At 52.8% G+C, this 18,309-nt stretch overlaps 1 protein-coding gene across 1 annotated transcript; it reads right to left on the minus strand.

Annotated features, from left to right (window-relative positions):
- Positions 1-522: 522 nt before the first annotated feature.
- On the minus strand, positions 523-17,445 carry TFAP2E (transcription factor AP-2 epsilon; the record flags this gene model as incomplete). The annotated part of the gene is made up of 7 exons (XM_081224844.1): positions 523-805; positions 2,593-2,734; positions 3,297-3,415; positions 4,785-5,007; positions 15,973-16,024; positions 16,615-17,094; positions 17,419-17,445. 7 exons carry the CDS (start codon positions 17,443-17,445, stop codon positions 523-525), a joined length of 1,326 nt encoding a protein of 441 aa, XP_081080970.1.
- Between the last annotated feature and the right edge of the window lie 864 nt (positions 17,446-18,309).

An 18,309-nucleotide genomic window follows, 5' to 3' on the forward strand; every position in this document is an offset into this window, starting at 1 on the left:
TGAGGGCCCCTCCTGCCCACTTCTTTCCAAGAGTGGCAGGGGTCCAAAGAGCCCACTGGGGCCTCCTGCCAGCACCCCTTTTCTGGGGGTAGGAGATTCTGGGATGAAGGGCACCAACTCCTCAGTAGCACCTCTGGTTTGTTAATTCCTCTCCTGCTGTTAGTAAAAACAGCAAGGCCTTGGCCTCTAGGAGCACCCAACACCCTAATGGGCACCCTAATGGGCAGCGCTGGCCCCAAGAACCAGGCTTTTCCATGCAATTTCCTGTCCAAGCCTTTCTCAGCAGTCAAGGGTCAGAAAATTGCACACGCGAGGCAGACGCCTGGGCCCTTATCTACAAACCACCACAGAGGCCACCTCCCCTTACTCCAGCCCAGACCCCTAACTCATGGGTTTCTGGAGGAATGTTCTCTTTCTGGCCTGACTCCAACCCCACCTTTTAATCCTGTCAGGCCCACCCCCAGGAGCAAAGACCTCATTTCAGACCTTGGGAGCCCCTTAGGGATGGGGTGGGGGAAGCAGTTACTTCCGAAGTTTGGCATCCTTCTCCGAAGCCTTGGTGTCACCATGCCCACTGCCTGCACTGCTTAGAAACATCTTGTCCAGCCCCTTGAGTGACTCCAGCAAGTAGTTCTGGAAGGCAGTGAGGGCAGCACAGATGGCAGGCCCGCCGAAGCCGTGGGTGATGAGGCTAAAGTGTGTCAGGCAGCTCTGCACTCCGGGCTCCAGGATGAGTGCTGGGCGGGTGTTCCCCAGTGGTGAACGGTCCTGCGCCATCAAGTCTGCAAACTCCTTGCAGATCTGCCTGGTGGGGGAAGGAGGGTCAGAGGTTAGAGGACAAAGGTCTGAGTCCCACCACATACTGGATACTTTATATACATTATATATATGATTGCTGACCCAGTAGTCTACAAATGATGATCATACCCGTGTTGGAGAAAAGTAAACTAAGGTTCAGAGAAGTTAACTGATTTGCCCAATATCACACACCTAGTAAATAGCACATGCCAATACCCTACGATTTCTTTTTCTGTGGATGTCCTGCCCACATTCCAAGTCCAGCTCAACTCCTACCTTATCCAGGAAACTTTCCTTGATTCCCTCTCCTACTGCCACCTCCACCCAAAACAGCCAATGCTTCAAGAGGTTTGTCTATGAAATTATTGGGGAACAATCCAGAATCTGCCTTAAATAACTGAAATAATAGCTAGCAGTGAACATGAATTGAGGCCTTGGATGCTGTGCCAAGCACACTGTATGTATCATCTCAATCCTCACAACAAATCTATACTGTTATTATCATTCCCATCACATGGAAGAGGAAACTGGGTGGTTTCAGACAGGTTAGATGACCTGCCCAAGTGACTAGGCTGGGATTTGATTCCATCTCCAGTTTGAAGCCATTATTCATTTCTCTATGCATCCTGTATGTGGCTCAGGCAGGAGAATCACTTGTGTCTCACCTGTGCATCACCAAGGAACCTGGTCAGCTTAGACATGACTGGGACCCAGAAAGTGCTTGGTGAGTTAGTTGGTTAATGAGTGAGGTGAGCCCTGCCCTAGATATGTTTCTCCAGCTCCAATATGAGCAGCCACAAAGGCCCCATGAGTCAGTCCCATGAGTCTGTGATTCCAATTCTGCCTAGGGGATTTGAGGAAACCTTGAAGGCGGGAGGATGGAGTTGTGATTTGAAGGACTGTGTTAGGTGGGGAGACTGGATGGTGTTCTAAGCAGGAGAGCAAGCCCAAGGACGGGAGGGCAGGAGAGAGCAAGTGGGTCAGTTGGAGTGGGTGGAATTTGTGCAGACCAGATTATGGGGGCCCTCAAAGGAGGCTGGACTTGACAGAATGGTGGTTTTCAAACCCACCCCCGTGTCTGTCTCTTCTTGCAATGGGACCCTTTCTAAAAACTAAATCTTAATGGAACACCAGTTCATTAAACAGGCCCTGCGGCATCCCTACAGAACCTAGTTTGAAAATCAATTGCAGTAGCAGTGGGAGCCATTGCAGGCTCTTGGGTAGGGATCAGTGCATGTGCAGGGAGGCTGGGGGAACAGAGGGGCGCTGGGGTGAACGTCCAGGAGTGAGATTGGGAGACCAGAGTTGAGGTGGCATGCGAGTGGTGGTGAGGGAGGCATCAGTGAGACTTGCAGAGGGGTCAGCTGTGAAGTAAGGACAAAGGGGGGTCAACCCAGGGGTCTGGGTGGGTGTTGGTGCCCTGATGGAGGTCACTGGGGCAGAGGGGCTGATTGGCAAGGCTCAGGCAGGGGGAACAAGGCCAGAGAACCTCAGACCCATGACGGGACTGGGGCTGGTGGTGCCCACACATGGACTTATGTAAGCCTGTCTGTGACACTGTGTTTGCTGATGTATAGAACCCAGATATGTTCACATGTATCCATGTGTGCCCTGTCACGTGCACAGCATGGAACCTAGGTATGCCTGTGTGCAGTGCTGCATGTACCATGTGTACATCACATGTACACGAGTGGTATCCATTGTGCCCATGCTTGGTGTCTGTGTCTGTGCATTGCACCAACATGTGCCTGTACACGGCACCCATGACAGCCAGTGCATGGCGCCCTCACTCACTTGGCGGCCAGCAGCATGCTCTTGCGGCTGTGCAGTTCCCCAGGGTCGGCATGCTGGCGGCACAGGTACTCGGCAGCTGCCTTGGCTGGGAACTCGGTCTCACAGACGTAGCCAAAATCTCGGGCCAGGTGTACAGCCTCTCCTAGGAGGGAGGGGAGGCAGAGAGATGAGCCGTCACTACAGCCAGATGTACCTTTGAGCCTGGAGCATGGCCTTGACACTCCAACCCCTGACCGGGGCCATCCTGCTTCTATATATATCTTTTCTTGATTCCCCTCTCAGCTCTAGATGCAACCCCACTGCCCTCCCTTGGGGCTACCTCAGATGGGCTCTGAGCTCAGGGGTGGGAGCTGAGCCCACCAGTTGTCCCAGAGCCTGAACTCAAGATGATCAAGCTGAGAGTCACCAACCTCCAAGGAAGGGACTCTGACCCCCTCATCTCTTTACCACATCCAAACACTGGCCACTCTTCCCCCCATACACACACACACACACACACACACACACACACACACATGCTCTCTACTGCACCAGCACATGCACATGTGCTTGCATATACACTTAAAGACTGTACACATATATCACACACACCCCTTACTTATACATGGTGCACAGAGAACACACACATGACTAAACACACCCTCCTGCATTAGAGACAGCCACACACAGTCACACTGGATGACACAGGTCCCCTCAGGCCTCACCCTCTACTAGTGAAGTCAGCAGCGTCACATTGGCGGCCTTGCGACGACCAGCTGGCAAATTGAGCCCAATCTTCTCCAGCCGTTCCCGCAGGCACCGGCCCCCATTCTTGGACTTGGCCCTTGCCGTGCACACAGAAAGACAGACACACACTATGAAGACAAGATGAAGCATGTATGCTAAGTGACCCAACATGGCCTTGCTGCCTCCACCAACCCTGCTGAGGCTTGGGTCTGGTCCTGGGGACACTCTGGGGTCTCTATTTACCTGATCCAAATCTCCTCCTAATCTCACTGGTTTTGCAGCCAAGATGGGAATGGGGGGCCTAGCACGCAGCTCCAGGAACCCCTCGCTTCTCCCTAATCCTCTCAATAACAGGGACAGCCCAAGGTGGGGCAGGATGGACCAGCATCTTAGGGTCCTTTTTCCCACCTGAGCACACCAACACAGCTACCCAGGGACACACAGACCCTGAAACACACAGGGAAACACAGACACATGGGGAGACACTGTTACACACACAGCTGCCCAAGGGCACATAGACACATACACAGATGAACACACACTGAGGGCCAAGAATAGAGACACACACACCAATAGAGACAGACACACAGACTCAAACACCCAGGGACACAGTCAGAGACACATGTTCACACCAAGTCAGGATCCCAGGGACATTTGTACAGACATTCACAGACTCATACAAGCCGTTCTGGGATGCTCAAAGAGACCAGGAATAAGGAGATACTCCCACACCTGCACAGGTGCAGCCCCACACAAAGGTACAGACCGGTAAACACACATATGTCTAGCTCCACGTGCTCATGCAGTCACACACACACAACATACACACACAGAGTAGAACACTGTAACCAACACATCTCACTGAAGATAACACAAGAAACTCACACTCACGGAAACATATACTCCCGGCCACTCCTACACCACATATACACACACATGCATACACACAAACACTATCCTCCAACATATCAAAGCTCATAGCCCTGAAGCAGAAATACCCTACCCAGGCACAAGGACATGCACAGAGAGAGACAGACACAACTATGAAGACAAACCATGGACCCCATGCTCCCCACCCCAAAACACACGCACCAGAGAGGCCTATACTGACACAGGGAATGGGCCTTAGGTCCTGGGGATCCTTTTCCTGAGGGATGGGGTGAAGATGGCACTCTCCCTTCCCCAGACCCAGCCTTGTCCGTCGTGCCCAATGTGGGTGAGTCCTCCATCCCTTCTCTGTACCCAGGCTCCTCTCTACCCACGACCCCCAAGCCCACAGACCCATGGGAGCTGCTGAGGACCTAGGCCTGCCCAGAGAGCAAGCACAATCCCCCAGGGAGACTGAGGTGGAGATGACCCTGTGGCCTGGGGTGGGGCCGGCCCCCTCCGATCCCCTGAGAAAGTATGAAACGACCACACATTTTAGCTTTGACACTGTGCAGGAAGTTGTGGGCTGGCCTTCCTACCTGCGAAGGACACCACCCAGGAGAGAGGCATTGAGGCACTCGGGAGGTGAGAGTCGCCGCTGGACCTCCCCCACTGTCACCTTGTACTTGGACGTCGAGCTGAGCAGAGAGAGCCGGCCTGGCACGGAGCAGAAGACCTCACTGGGGTTCGTGATGCCGCCAACCAAGCTGTCTTTGGCCAGTGAGAGGGCCGAAAGGCTGCTGGCTTTGGAGGGGATGGGGACTGTGAAGCAGAAGCAAGAGCAAGGGAGAGAGAGACAACACTGAGCCAGGGACCAGCGGACACAGGCACTAGCCAGCTGTGGCATGAGCAGCATGCTGTGCACACACAGCTGCATCTGTATGTCCCAGCACCTTTTGGAAGGAGCTTCTACTGTCCCTGCTCTACAAGGGAAGAGACTGAAGCACGATGAGGGTAACGTGACTTGCTCTAGCTCACTCAGCTAATGGGTGGTAGACATTAAACCCAACATTCTCTGGCTCTTGAACCCCTGTTCTTTCACTGAGTCAGGCTGGTTCCCTGTTAAAACTCAAACAACTTCAGCAGTCTTGGAGTTTTGCCCTGTGTAATCAGAGAGGGAGTTGGAAATAAGGAAATGGAGTATGAGCTGGAGGCAGGATTCCTGGTCACTGCAGCAGAGCCCAGCCGATCTGCGCAATCACAAGCGATCCCGGATGACCCCCGCTCACTTGTGATCCCCATGTCTCACCCACAACCCCAGATCAGTGAAAGGCCTGGGGGCCTTGGACTCCCACATCCCAGGGACAGGGAGGTTATGGCCCCATTAGGCCTCCAGCCCTGGCCCCTTTCCTGCCAAGTCATTCTGGGATGCTCAAGGAGACCAAGAATGAAGAGACACACCCTATCACCCCCTCCCCCAAATGCTTTCTAATTATCTACTAATATCTGTGAAGGACAGGGAAGGAAACCTGAGAAGTTTGTTTGTTTGTTTGTTTGTTTATTCATTCATTCATTCATTCATTCATTCATTCATTCATTTTGCGGTACGCGGGCCTCTCACTATTATGGCCTCTCCCGTTGCGGAGCACAGGCTCAGGACGCGCAGGCTCAGCGGCCATGGCTCACGGGCCCTGCCGCTCCGCAATATGTGGGATTTTTCCCGGACCGGGGCACGAACCCGCGTCCCCTGCATCGGCAGGTGGACTCGCAACCACTGCGCCACCAGGGAAGCACGAGAAGTTTATTTTTGAACACCCATTTGGACACTCTTGGCTCTAAAAGAAAGTTCTTCCTGCAGTCTAACCTCCATTCTCCTGCTAAGCCTCAGTGGGAAGGGAGAATGACTGAGGCACTTGCTTCCCCTTGGGCTTCTCTTCTTTCAAGGAAGTGAGAGCCTTGGTAGAAAAGGCAGGCCTTGTGTGTCTGGGGAGGGGGATCAAGTGGGGAGCCTGAGGCCAGTAGTCACTGAGCACTCACCATACAGATAACCTCACTGAATCCTCAGAACAACCCACCAGGGGGCTATGTTTATTATTCCCCTTTTACAGATGAGGAGACTGAAGCCCAGAGAGGTGAAGTAATGTGCCTGAGATCACACAGCTGGTAGACTTAGTACCAGTAGCAAGCCCTGGACTATGGTATCAAAGGCAGCACTTGGCCCTCCAGTCATCTGGCAAATATTTGCTGAGCACCTGTGTGCCAGGAACTGTGCTAAGCCTTGGGAAGGCAGAGGTAAGCAAGGCTGGCCCAGTCCCTGGCCTGGCAGAGCCCCTCCAGCTTTTCCCTCTCTGGATGCACATTCAAACCCTCCATCCCATCGCCCAGCTAGAAACCTCAGTGAGGCCCTCCACACTGCCCTCTCCCACCACATCCCATCCATCACCAGGTACTAGGGCTTTCTTTTCTCCACGTGCCCTGGATGCAGCCACTTCTCCAGGTGTACAGGGACGCTCACTCATTTCCCACCTGCATTTCTGCACAGCCCCTGCTCCAGAGGGATCTTTCTGAAACACCCGTCACTCCCCAGCCTAGAACCCGTCAGTGCCTGAGAATTAAATTCCAGCTCCATAGCTGAGCAGAATGATGCTGCCTGTCCTTCAGTGAGTGCCAACTATATACCAAGTGCTTCACATTAACAACTCTGTGGAGATGCTATTTTCTGTCCCCATTTCAAGATGAAGAAACTAAAAGTTCAAAGAAGTTAAGATAGTACAGCAATAAGGAGCAGACATGGGTCTTGACCTCTGACAATGGACTTTAAAGTTCACATTCTTAACTGTCATAATGCCCTCCTTCACCCTCTTTTGTGGTCCGGCCCTGCCTACCCCTTTTGCCTGGTCCTCCATCTGCCCTTTAGGCCCTCGACCCACACTGCCCAATACAAATATACTATAAGCCACATATACAAATTTATATTTTCTGGTAGCCCTATTTTTAAAAAGTGAGAAACATGTTGATACCAATTTTAATATATTTTATTTACCCTATATATAAAAATATTATCAGGACTTCCCTGGTGGCACAGTAGTTAAGAATACACCTGCCCATGCAGGGGACACAAGTTCGAGCCCTGGTCCAGGAAGATCCCACATGCCGTGGAGCAACTAAGCCACAAATACTAAGTCTGCACTCTAGAGCCTGCGAGCCACAACTACTGAAGCCTGTGCGCCTAGAGCCCGTGCTCCACAACAAGAGAAGCCACCGCAGTGAGAAGCCCGCGCACCGCAACGAAGAGTAGCCCCCGCTCACTGCAACTAGGGAAAGCCCACATGCAGCAACAAAGACCCAACACAGCCAAAAATAAAAATAAAAATTTAAAAAATTTAAAAAATAAATAAAAAATAAAAATATTATCACTGAAACATACAATCAATATTTTTTAAATTATTAATGAGCTTTTTTTTTTTTCAGCTGCGTTGGGTCTTCATTGCTGCTCTTGGGCTTTTCTCTGGTTGTGGCGAGCGGGGGCTGCTCTTCGTTGCTGTGTGCGAGCTTCTCATTGTGGTGGCTTCTCTTGTTGCGGAGCATGGGCTCTAGGTGCACGGGCTTCAGTAGTTGTGGCTGGTGGGCTCTAGAGCGCAGGCTCAGTAGTTGTGGTGCACGGGCTTAGTTTCTCCGCAGCATGTGGGATCTTCCCGGACCAGGGCTTGAATCCATGCCCCATGCATTGGCAGGCGGATTCTCAACCACTGCACCAACAGGGAATCCCTTAATGAGCTATTTTACATTCTTTTCTTGTACTTGGTCTTCAAAATTCAACACGTATTTTACAGTTATAGCCCATCCTAATTCGGACTAGCCACATTTCAAGTGCTCAATAGCCACACATGGCCCATGGCTCCCACAGTGGACAGCACAGTTCTAGACTTCAAAGTGGGGAGCACAGGAGTTAACATAAGTAAGTGAGATGTGGGAGACCTGCTACTTGGCCGAGTGTTACCATGCTGGATACACCAACATTGCCGGAGCTCTTGGTTTGTTTTGTTTTTGTTTTTGTTTTTGCTGGTGAGACAAGGATTTGAGATTTCTAGGTGAAATCTCTGGATTTTTACTTTCGTATTATTTTATTATTATTATTTTTTGGCCGCACTGTGCAGCTTGTGGGATCTTAGTTCCCCGACCAGGGACTGAACCCATGCGCCCTGCAATGGAAGCATCCTAACCACTGGACTGCCAGGGAAGTCCCTGGATTTTTAAACGTTGGCAACTGATTCAAAAATTTAAAAACCCAGGACAGGTCACATGGAACGTGTGAAGCACCACCTGGGATGCGGGACGACTAGCTCACCAGCGTGTGGGCTCTTTAAGCCCCGCAGAACTGCTTGCTGTCTGTCTCAGGCGCCCTTCTCCATTTTACTAAGCGGGGCCTCCTCCTTCTCAAGCCTCAGTCCGGGCACCCCCCACCCCAATGCAAAGCTTCCTAAGCCCTCACCCCCTGCTCCTTTTCACCCTCTGTCGCTGTCCTTACCACACTGAACCTCATGTCTGCTTCCTCGTCTGTCTTCCCCACCAATTGGGAGTGCCTGAGAGCAGGGTCTTGGCACAAGGGGGTGTCAGTGAATGTGGAATAAATGAGGGAAGCAAGGGCCTTTGAAACGTGGAATGGGAGAAAGAGTGAAGGCTCACAGCCAATATATGCACGGCGTGGGGGTGGGGGAGGGTCTTTAAGGGAACCTCATTCCTTTTTTAGCAATTGATGGTAAAACTGCCCTTCCTCCCTGGGTCATCCCTATTCAGGCACCAGGGAAGGGCCAACAGGTCATGGATGGGGCTGAGTGGGAGAAGTGAAGAGGTGGGGGGAGGTGGAGAGAGTAGCAGCACGCACCCTACCCCAGGCAAGTTCCCTGTCCCCAGAGCAGGGCCAAAACTAGGGTGAGGCAGGTGAGGCGTTTGTCTTGGGTGCAAAATTTAAGGAGGCAGCAAACAACTCAGCAATCAAGACAAACAGTATTTTAATGCAATATTTTTAAAAGTAGAAATTAATGTCAAAATCCATGGTGACAAAATATCAAAAATTTAAATAGAAGCAGGCTCCGATCCTGCTCTTGCACGACCTTGCCTCACTCCCCTTATCCTCGTCCCAGCCTCCGCCCCAGAGTGAGCAGCAAGAATGTCCTGACCCAACAGACACACTGACACGGGACAAGTAATAACAGCCATGCCACCCCCGACCCCAGTGTCTCCCAGGCCTGTGCACGGGCTGGGCTCCCTCATCACCTGTGTCCCTCTGCCTTGAGGGGACTTTCTGGGGTGATGGAACCATTCTCTAACATATTTCGTATCTTGACTATATGTTTACATTTGTCAAAATTCATAGAAATGCACATCTAAAAAGGGTGAACTGTACTATACGTAAATTATACCTCAAGCTCGACTTAAAAAACTAAAACTATGCATTAATAAATTAACAAGAAGGGCAAAGTGACTGTCCTCTCTCCCATGACTCCTAGCCAGAGGGAATGGTCAGAGGAACAGAAAATTCTTCTCTCCCCCAGCAGCCTCCTCTATCCAGCTTTTATTAAAATCTGGGGACCCCTGAGGCCAGGCACTGTGAGAGGGGAGAGAGACCAAAGCTGGGTGAAGCTGTTTGCACATGTACAAACAGGGACATATGTGAGCACACGTGTCACACAAACGTCTATACGTAAAAACTACATGCCCTGCCATAGAGCACTGAGGGTGAGACTGTGCATATGCACACTTGCTCAACAACAAATACCGAGCCCCAGCTAAATACACATAGGCTCTGCCCGACTGTTGCAAGAATGTGGCAACATGCATAAGGATATCTGCAAGTGCTTTTGCTCCTGCTGATATATTTAAACATAGAGTATATGCCAGATTTATGCAAACATAGGTGTGGCTAATGTAGTGCATGACAGGTGGACATGTGTTTGTGTATACGAATTACAGACATTGTTGCTTTCCCCACTTCTCTGTACCCTTTTCCTCAGAGCTTCTTCCTTCAAAAATGACAGAGGTTTGGAGGCCAGGGTTAGGGAAGCAGGTAGCCTGGGACAGGAGCAGTCACGAAGGTGGGAATTAACTAGCACAGATTGCAAAGCAGGGACCAGCGTTTGTCTCCCACACCACAGTGAGTCCTAAAGCTGAAGTGGTCTACCCATGGTGTCCCCCTGGTCATGAACGCAGAAGCCATTCACATGTACACACTCCTACAGACATAGGAGTGTCCTACAGACAGAGCTCCTAGTTAGCCAATCTATCAGACAAGACTCACACACACACAAGTCTACACACTCTGTCCACAGGTTGTAGATATGGTCTGACCACTGATTCTGGGGAGTGTGCAATAGACTCTGTTGGAAAGTTGGTTAAAATTGTGAGTCTTTCTAGAAGAAAATATAGGAGAAAAATCTTCATGACCTTGGGTTAGGCAAAGAGTTCTTAATATAACACCAAAAGCATGATCCATAAAAGAAAATAATGATAAACTGGCTTTCATCAAAATCAAAAACTTTTGCACCTGAAAAGACACTATTAAGAAAATGAAAAGACAAACCATAGACTTGAAGAAAATATTTGCAAATCCTATATCTTATCAGGGATGTGTATCCAGAATACATAAAGAATTCTTATAATCCAATAGTAAGATATACAACCCAATTAGAAAATGTCCAAAATATGTGAGTAGACATTTCACTTAAAATGATATATGAATGGCTAGTAAGCACATGGAAAAGTGCTCAGCATCATTAGTCATTAGGGAAATGCAAATTAAAAGGATACTGAGGTACCATCAGGAAGGCTATAATCAAAAAGAGACATATCAAGTGCAGATGACGATGTGGAGAAACTGGAACTCTCACACTTTCTTGGTGGGAATATAAAACAGTACAGCCATTTTAGAAAACAGCTTGGGAGTTTCTTTAAAAAATTAAAGACAAACTTACCATAAAATCCAGACATTCCACTCCTAGGAGTTCAAGAGCGGTGAAAACGTATGTCCACACAAAGACATGCGTGTAAATGATCATAGCAGCATTATTTATCCTAGCCAAAAAGTGGAAACAACCCCAGTGTCCATCAACTGACGAATGAATAAACAAAATGTGTTACATCCACACGATGGAGTACTACTAACCAATAAAAAAGGAATGATCTACTGATACAGCCTACAACACAGATGAACCTCAAAAACATTATAAGTACAAGAAGCTAGATGCAAAAGTCAGCACATTTATATAACATGTCCAGTATGTGCAAACATATAGACAGAAAGCAGATCAGTCATTGCCTAAGGCCTGGAGTGGGAATTAATTACAATTGGGAATGGAGGAATTTTGGGGGGTGTTGGAAATGTCTTAAAACACACTGTAGTAATGGTTACACAACTCTATAAATTTACTAAAAATCATCGAACTGTACTTTTCCAATGGGTGAATTTCAGGTATGTACATTTTAGTTCAATCAATCAGTTAAAGAAATGAGGTTCCAGGGCCATAATTCCAGGGATTCTCATTCAGTAGATGTGAAATGGTGCCCAGGAAATCTGCATTTTTTAACAAGCACCCCTGGGGATTTGATGCGTGTGGTTCCTTAGACCACACTTAAGGTACCACTGGTCCAAAGCCTAGGGGGAAGGGGCAGCAGGAGGAAGGCAGACAGGAGGGGTCGTGACCCTCCTCCCAGCCCACTTGAGTCCCCTCATCTCCCCAGTGGGACCTGCTGGTTAAGTTTCCTTCTCACCAACTGCTAGAGGGTTTCTTTTATTTTTAATTTTTATTTTTTTAATTGAGGTATAGTTGATGTACAATATTATATAAGTTGCAAGTGTACAACATGATGATTGACAGTTTAAAAAGATATATTCCACTTATAGTTATTATAAAATAATGGCTATGTTCCCTGTGTTGTACAATATATCCTTGTAGCTTATTTACTTTATACATAGTAAGTTTGTACCTCTTAATCCCCTACTCCTATCTTCCCCCTCCCCTCTTCCCTCTCGCCTAGAGGGGTTCTTTTTTTTTATTATTTTATTTTTATTATTTTATTTTTTTTTTATTTTTTGCTTTATAACAAATTTAACCAGTTATACATATACATATGTTCCCATATCCCCTCCCTTTTGCGTCTCCCTCCCACCCTCCCTATCCCACCCCTCCAGGTGGTCACGAAGCACCGAGCTGATCTCCCTGTGTAGAGGGGTTCTTTTAAATATAACTGCTACGGTTCACTGCCCTGCTCTGTGCTGCCCTCAGGTACAGTCCACAGTCTATCTGCATGGGCACCAGTTTTTTAGTCTCATTCTGGGGCCAATGGTAGCCTGGGAGGCAAGTGAGGCAGGGTTGTAGAAGTGCAGGGTCAGATTCCATCTTTACGTAAATTTTGATATTTCGTTTATTGTGGATATTTTTTGCATTAAAAAATTTTAAACATAGTGCACTAAGATGTATTATTTATCTTGATTACTGAGCTTTCAGGCGCCCTCCTAAATCTTGCCTCAGGTGAGTTCCTCACTTACCTCACCCCAGTCCTGGCCCTGCTTGTAGATTCACTTGGAAGCCCAGAAACTCCCCATCTCCCTTTTCTTTCCCCAGATCCAGGGACAGCAGAGAATTTACATCATCCCCTGCCCTGAGACTGGACAACAGAGCCCAGCAGAGAGGGATTCCCCAGCCCCAAGTAGGCAACTACCCACTCTCCTCGCAGGAAAGGAGGACTATCTCAATTCCCATCCCCAAACCACTCCCCTCCAACGGTGACTGTATAGCCTGAAACCCACGGAGATGTTTAACCTTTTTAAACCTGTCTGGCTTTCCAAAGAGAGGGCATACGCACGTGCTGTTCCTGGTGGAGCGAAAGTAGCTCGGCCCTTTGTACACCCCTTACCCCCTCTCCAAATGCACTCAGACTTCAAAACCGTTCATTCAACAAATCTCCTGAGCACCTACTGAGCCCCCTGCTGTCTCTCCCTCAGGAAGCCTCCCAAGTTCCGGCACTCACTGCTCCTCTTCTGAGCTCCCACTACAAGGTATACAGACCCTGTTCACTGCCTTTCTTGGCTGGGAAATATTCCTGTCCATGTCTGTCTCTCAGGCCAGTGCCGCCTGCTTTCTGTGCCCCTAGGACAAGTCACAAAACTGAAAGTGACAAATGTGGGCAGAAAATTGAGGGCTCCCCACTTCCCTTCGGGTCAGCCTCAGCCCCATCTGCCATCCTTGCCCCCGCAGCCCTGGCTACAACGGGCTGCCGACCTGGAAGTGTGTGGTGGGGCGGGGACTTCGCCTCCCCTCCCCTGCCCGGAGTAGTGAAGATTTTACAACCTCCCTGGACGCACCGTCGAAGTCGAGACCCGAGGCCTCCCTGCGGTAGCAAGGCTGCTTCTGGTGTAGGGCTGAGGCCACCTCCCTTTCACAGCCTAGGACTCCAACCGCCCGTGACACAGCTGCCCCTCCCGCCAGGGCCGGGAGGAGCTGGAGGAATGAATCCTTGGCTTCAGCTAGCCAAGAACGACCTTCTATAATTCCAGGGCCCGGGTCTAAGTGGGATGGTCCTCCACCGCCCCTGGCAGGTGCCAGAGGACTTCAGGACTCGACCGGGGCTCCCGATGCCTTCAGAAGGCCTGAGGGCGAAGAAGGACGCTGATCAACTGCGCCCAAGTGGCTGGCGACGTGGCCGGAGTTCCGCAGTGACTGCGGAGGGCCCGAACGAAGATTACCCGCCGCGTGGGGCGTGGAGGCTCCAGGGCGCAGGGCTCCAACCGGGCCACCTGCTCAGCCACAGCTGGGTCGCCCGCCCACGCACCCCGCCCCGACGTCCCGACCTCGCAGATCGGCTCTGCCGCAATGACCCTCTCTCCTCCTCAAAGGCTCGCCACGCCAGCCGAAGGACAAGCTCGCGACTCAGGAACCAGCCTCTTCCTTCCGTTGGGAGCCGCGCGGCTCTCGCCCCTCCCCTTTGCTGCATTGCTCCGGGCTGTGACTCGACGTCCGGGTTGGGGCCCCCAGGGCGCAGTCCCCAGCTCAGGTCGCCGGGCTCCACTGGGCCACCGACGGGCTGACACTGGTGTCCGGCCGGTGTGCGCGCCCGCGTCGGCGACATCCCGAACAGCACAGCACCAGCGCCCAACGTCCACCCCCCACCCGCCGGAGCCCGTGCGCAGCACTCGGGACAGTCCCGGCTGCACTCACTGTGTTCTTTGGGGATCCCGGCGCACCCCTAGGACCCGGGATTTATGAAAGCTGATGTCCTTTGAGAGAAACTAACTCGAGGCAATTTTGGTTCCTTCTTGGTAGCCAGTCTTTTGTCCTGGCTCTGGCCAGGGGACTGGGGTTTAAGGTACTCAGAGCCCCACCTGATCCTTCTACCCTTCCCCAGGGCAGAAATCCCCAAGCTCCTTCCCCAAATGCAAGGTCCTGGCCTCCCGGAGGGAGTCAGTGAGCCTGAGCCCCCGTAGCCTGTGGGGCCCGGGCAGGAGTCAGAACTGGGGACCAAGACCATGGCTGAATCTCCGGGTGACAGCACAGCGGTAGGCTGTTGCCGCTGCAGACCGAGCTCTCCCTTCTGTCGGGCTCAAAAAAATCCACTAAAGCAAGGCAGCGGCCGCCAGCAAAGAGCTGGCTCTGAGTGTACACCTCTGCCCGGGCTTCAGGCAGCCTCCCCAAACCCCCAGCTCCAGGTAACAGCCCCAATACCTGGAGCTCCCTTCTCCCAAGTTCTGGGAGGCCTCTCTCCTCATCTTCCCCACACGTACACCAGGTGGTCCTGCTAACTCCCAGCCCCAGGTAACTCAGCCTCAACTCTTGAAATCCAGCTCCCCACCACCACCACCTCCCGGGGACTCAAGAAGGGCAAACAGAGCCCAGGCTTGAATTCACTTGTTTGAAAAACCACTTGAGCCAATCCCAGGGGAGCAGTGCCTGCCCCAGGTACAGCGGGCTTGTCTGTGCCTCCATATTCCTCTCTGCACCTGCCCCAAATTTATCCCTGGGCCTCTCTGAATCTGTCTTTCTCACCTTTCCCTGTCACAGTCAGAACTCACAGGCCTGAAAATCCACTGGAGGGCAGATCTCAAACCCCTGGCTTTTCCAAGGGCAGAGAGACACAAACATCCTGAAAATGCACAGGGAGCAACCCTACATGCTTAAAGATCTTCAGTGCCAAAGAACAAATTCTGGGATACCACAGGGACCCTGACCCCCAAACACATGGAAATTACACCAACATAACACACACATGTCACACACTCACAGCAAGAGACACCAAGAAATACTGGGAAAGCAACATAGAGACATGTACAGGATCCCAAACTCACATGGACACCAACGCCCAAGCCCTGATCCTCCTGCACACAGCCTGACACAATAGTCACACACCAGCTCCCCTAATCCTAAACTGCTGAAAGAGGCTCCCAAATGGAGAAAAAATTCCCTAGGGAAACCTCAAGGCCCCCAAGGCCCTGCTAGGAAGGGAGGGGCAGAAAGCACCAGACAGGCTAGGAAATGGTAAGGCTTGGTAAAGTGGAAATCATTTGACGACATCCACGGGAATCGCACGCCCATTAACACCTCTTAGGAAACAGAGAAGTGGTTTAACTCGTTTTGCAAATTAACTCCAGATCCAAAAGAGTGCCCTTGCCTTGGTAAAGAGTGAGCTTGGCGGCGCACAGGAGGGACGCGCCACAGGGGAAGAAACTGGGTCTGTGTGCCGGGGCCTGCACCATTTCGCCCGGTTCTGCCCTGGCAGATGCACGCCATTCCTTACCTTTCTTGATCACGGACTGGTCCAGAAGGCTCATTCCCGGCTCGTCCATGGCCTGCAAATAGGACAGGGTGGTGGTAAGGGCGCTTGTAGATCTAGTCTCCTTTCGCTTCCCAAGCCCCTGCTGTCCCCGGTCCCTGTCCTGTCTGCTTCACCCAACGCGCACCACCCGTCAGCCTGCGGCCGGCGACGGGCGGGACCAGGATTCACCGGCGCTCCACCATTTGCGGCTGAGTTGGAGCCCTGGGTGCCTCGCCATGCCGTGCAAAAAGGGCATTTTGGAACCTTAGACAGGCAACTCCTCCACTTCGCTTCGCTCCAGGCACAGGCTGCTCCAGTAGACCGCGACTGGGCATAGGTTCCCTACGTTGCCGAGCGGAGAGGGACAAAAGTGGTTCGGCCTCTGCCCATTTACTCGGCGAAGGGTCACCGCCATCCAGGCACCTGCTCACGGACTCAGTGTCAGGCCGCCCGAAAGGCCAGGCAGCGTCTAACTCAGGACGTGGGACGCATCCTGGGAGTCACGAGCAAGAAGTGGCAGGCTGGGAGAAAAGCCGGGTTCCTGCATTGGTCACTCTTTGCCTCCGGCCAGGTTCTAAGTCACCGCAGCAGATGCTGGCCCATCCCGGATCCTTCGGGCCTCACCTGCAGGTCCTCCAGGCCCGGCGGCACCGCCAGTCCGGGAAGGCCGAGGGGCGCGTCTGCCAGGCTGTGCGCGCCGTCTGCCAGGCCGTGCAGAAGCCGCGGCACAGCGGCGGTGTAGTCGCGGCGCGGGTCGAGGCCCAGGGCGCGGGCGGGCGGCGCCAGCAGGCCGGGCGGCTCGTCGTGGGCGCGGGCGGCGGCGCGGGGCGCGGCCCAGGCAGCCTGCGGAGGCTGCGGCTGTACCAGGGACGCCAGGCCACCGTACGGGTCCCCGGCCAGGTGGGGAAAGGCGGAGGCGGCGTCGGACGCCTGGCCGTAGGGCAGTGGCGGCTGCGGGTAGGGCGGCGGGAAGTAGGGCGGCTGGAAGTCAGCGGCGGCGGCGGTCGGCGTGTGGCAGAGCTGCGGCGCCGGCCCGTAGGCCGCCTGGGGCAGCGACGACAGGCGGGCCCCGCTAGCCGCTGCGCCCAGCCCGTCGGGGCGCTCCTGGGGAAGAAGAGGGGCGCGTTAGGCGACCCATCGGCAGCTGAAAGGACCCAGCCCGAAAGGACCCTCCTCAGCTCCCGAGGGGCCAGCTGCCGTCCTGCCCGCTTCCCGAGGCCCGAGGTCTATCTCTGAATGACCCGTGGGCGTGGGAGCCTTGGGCTGGGGACAGCGGTCTCCGGCGCGCACAGTTCTCAGCGGGCGGAGTCGCTGTGGCCCCCTCCCTCCGAAATTTCGTTGGAGGAGGAGGTTCGGAAGGTCCAGCCCTCAGGCTCCCGGATCCCCGGCCCGGTACGCCCCGGTGTCCCCGGGCCCGAGACTACTCACCATGGCGGAGTAAGTGTGCACCAGCATGGGGCGGGCAGCGCGGGGCGCGAGGCGTGGCGGCGGCGGAGCCCTCGCCCGACGGCGAGCTCTGCGGGAAGAGGTGCTGGGAGCCTGCACGGCCCGCGGGGGGTCACTTTGCGGTGGCGGGGTGCAACCCAGCCCGGAGCCCAACAGGCATCGGGTCCTCAGCAGTGGGCGCCCCCAGGCGGGTCCATGGGGGCGGGATGTAGGCCGGACGGGCGCTGATCGCACTTGGAAAAGTCGGTCAATGGGCGCCCAGCGCCCGCCCTTCTTCCTCTGAACGCAGCTTGCTCCATGCACTCCAGTTATAGTGGCGGGGGCGCGCCGGGCCTCCGGGGGCGCGCATTAAAGAGACACGCTAGGGCCGCTTTCTCCCAGCTCCCCAGCGACAGCCCAAGAGGAGGCGTAGCTTTGGCGCAACCCCCTGGGAAGGATAGAGGGATGTGATTCCAACCCGCGTTTGTCTGATCGCTTTCGAGGCTCGAAGCTCCCAGTCACCTTGAAACAGAGAAGGATTCGAGGTTGGGACATAAGGGCCCTAGTTTGCTATCGGTTCTATTGCACCTTTGCCTTTGAGCAAAGCACTACTCCTCCTTGGCCTCAGCTTCCCTGTCTGTAAAATGGATATCAGTCCTTTCTCTAACCGCCTCACCGGATTATGGATGAGGTGGGCAGTCTTGAAGGTGGAAGAAGTTTGTGAGCTGCAGACTCAAGCCTGCTGGCTCATGTGCACACATATGTCAGTACCTGTGTGTGTGTGTGTGTGTGTGTGTGTGTGTGTGAGTTGGGGGACATCACAGCCTTTCTGCACGTTTCTGTATCAAAGCCCCTCTGAGGGTGCTTACTTCACTCAGGCTTCCCCCAGCTGGT

Source organism: Mesoplodon bidens (genome assembly GCF_964165515.1).
Source record: "Mesoplodon bidens genome assembly, chromosome: 2".
NCBI lineage: Eukaryota > Metazoa > Chordata > Mammalia > Artiodactyla > Ziphiidae > Mesoplodon > Mesoplodon bidens.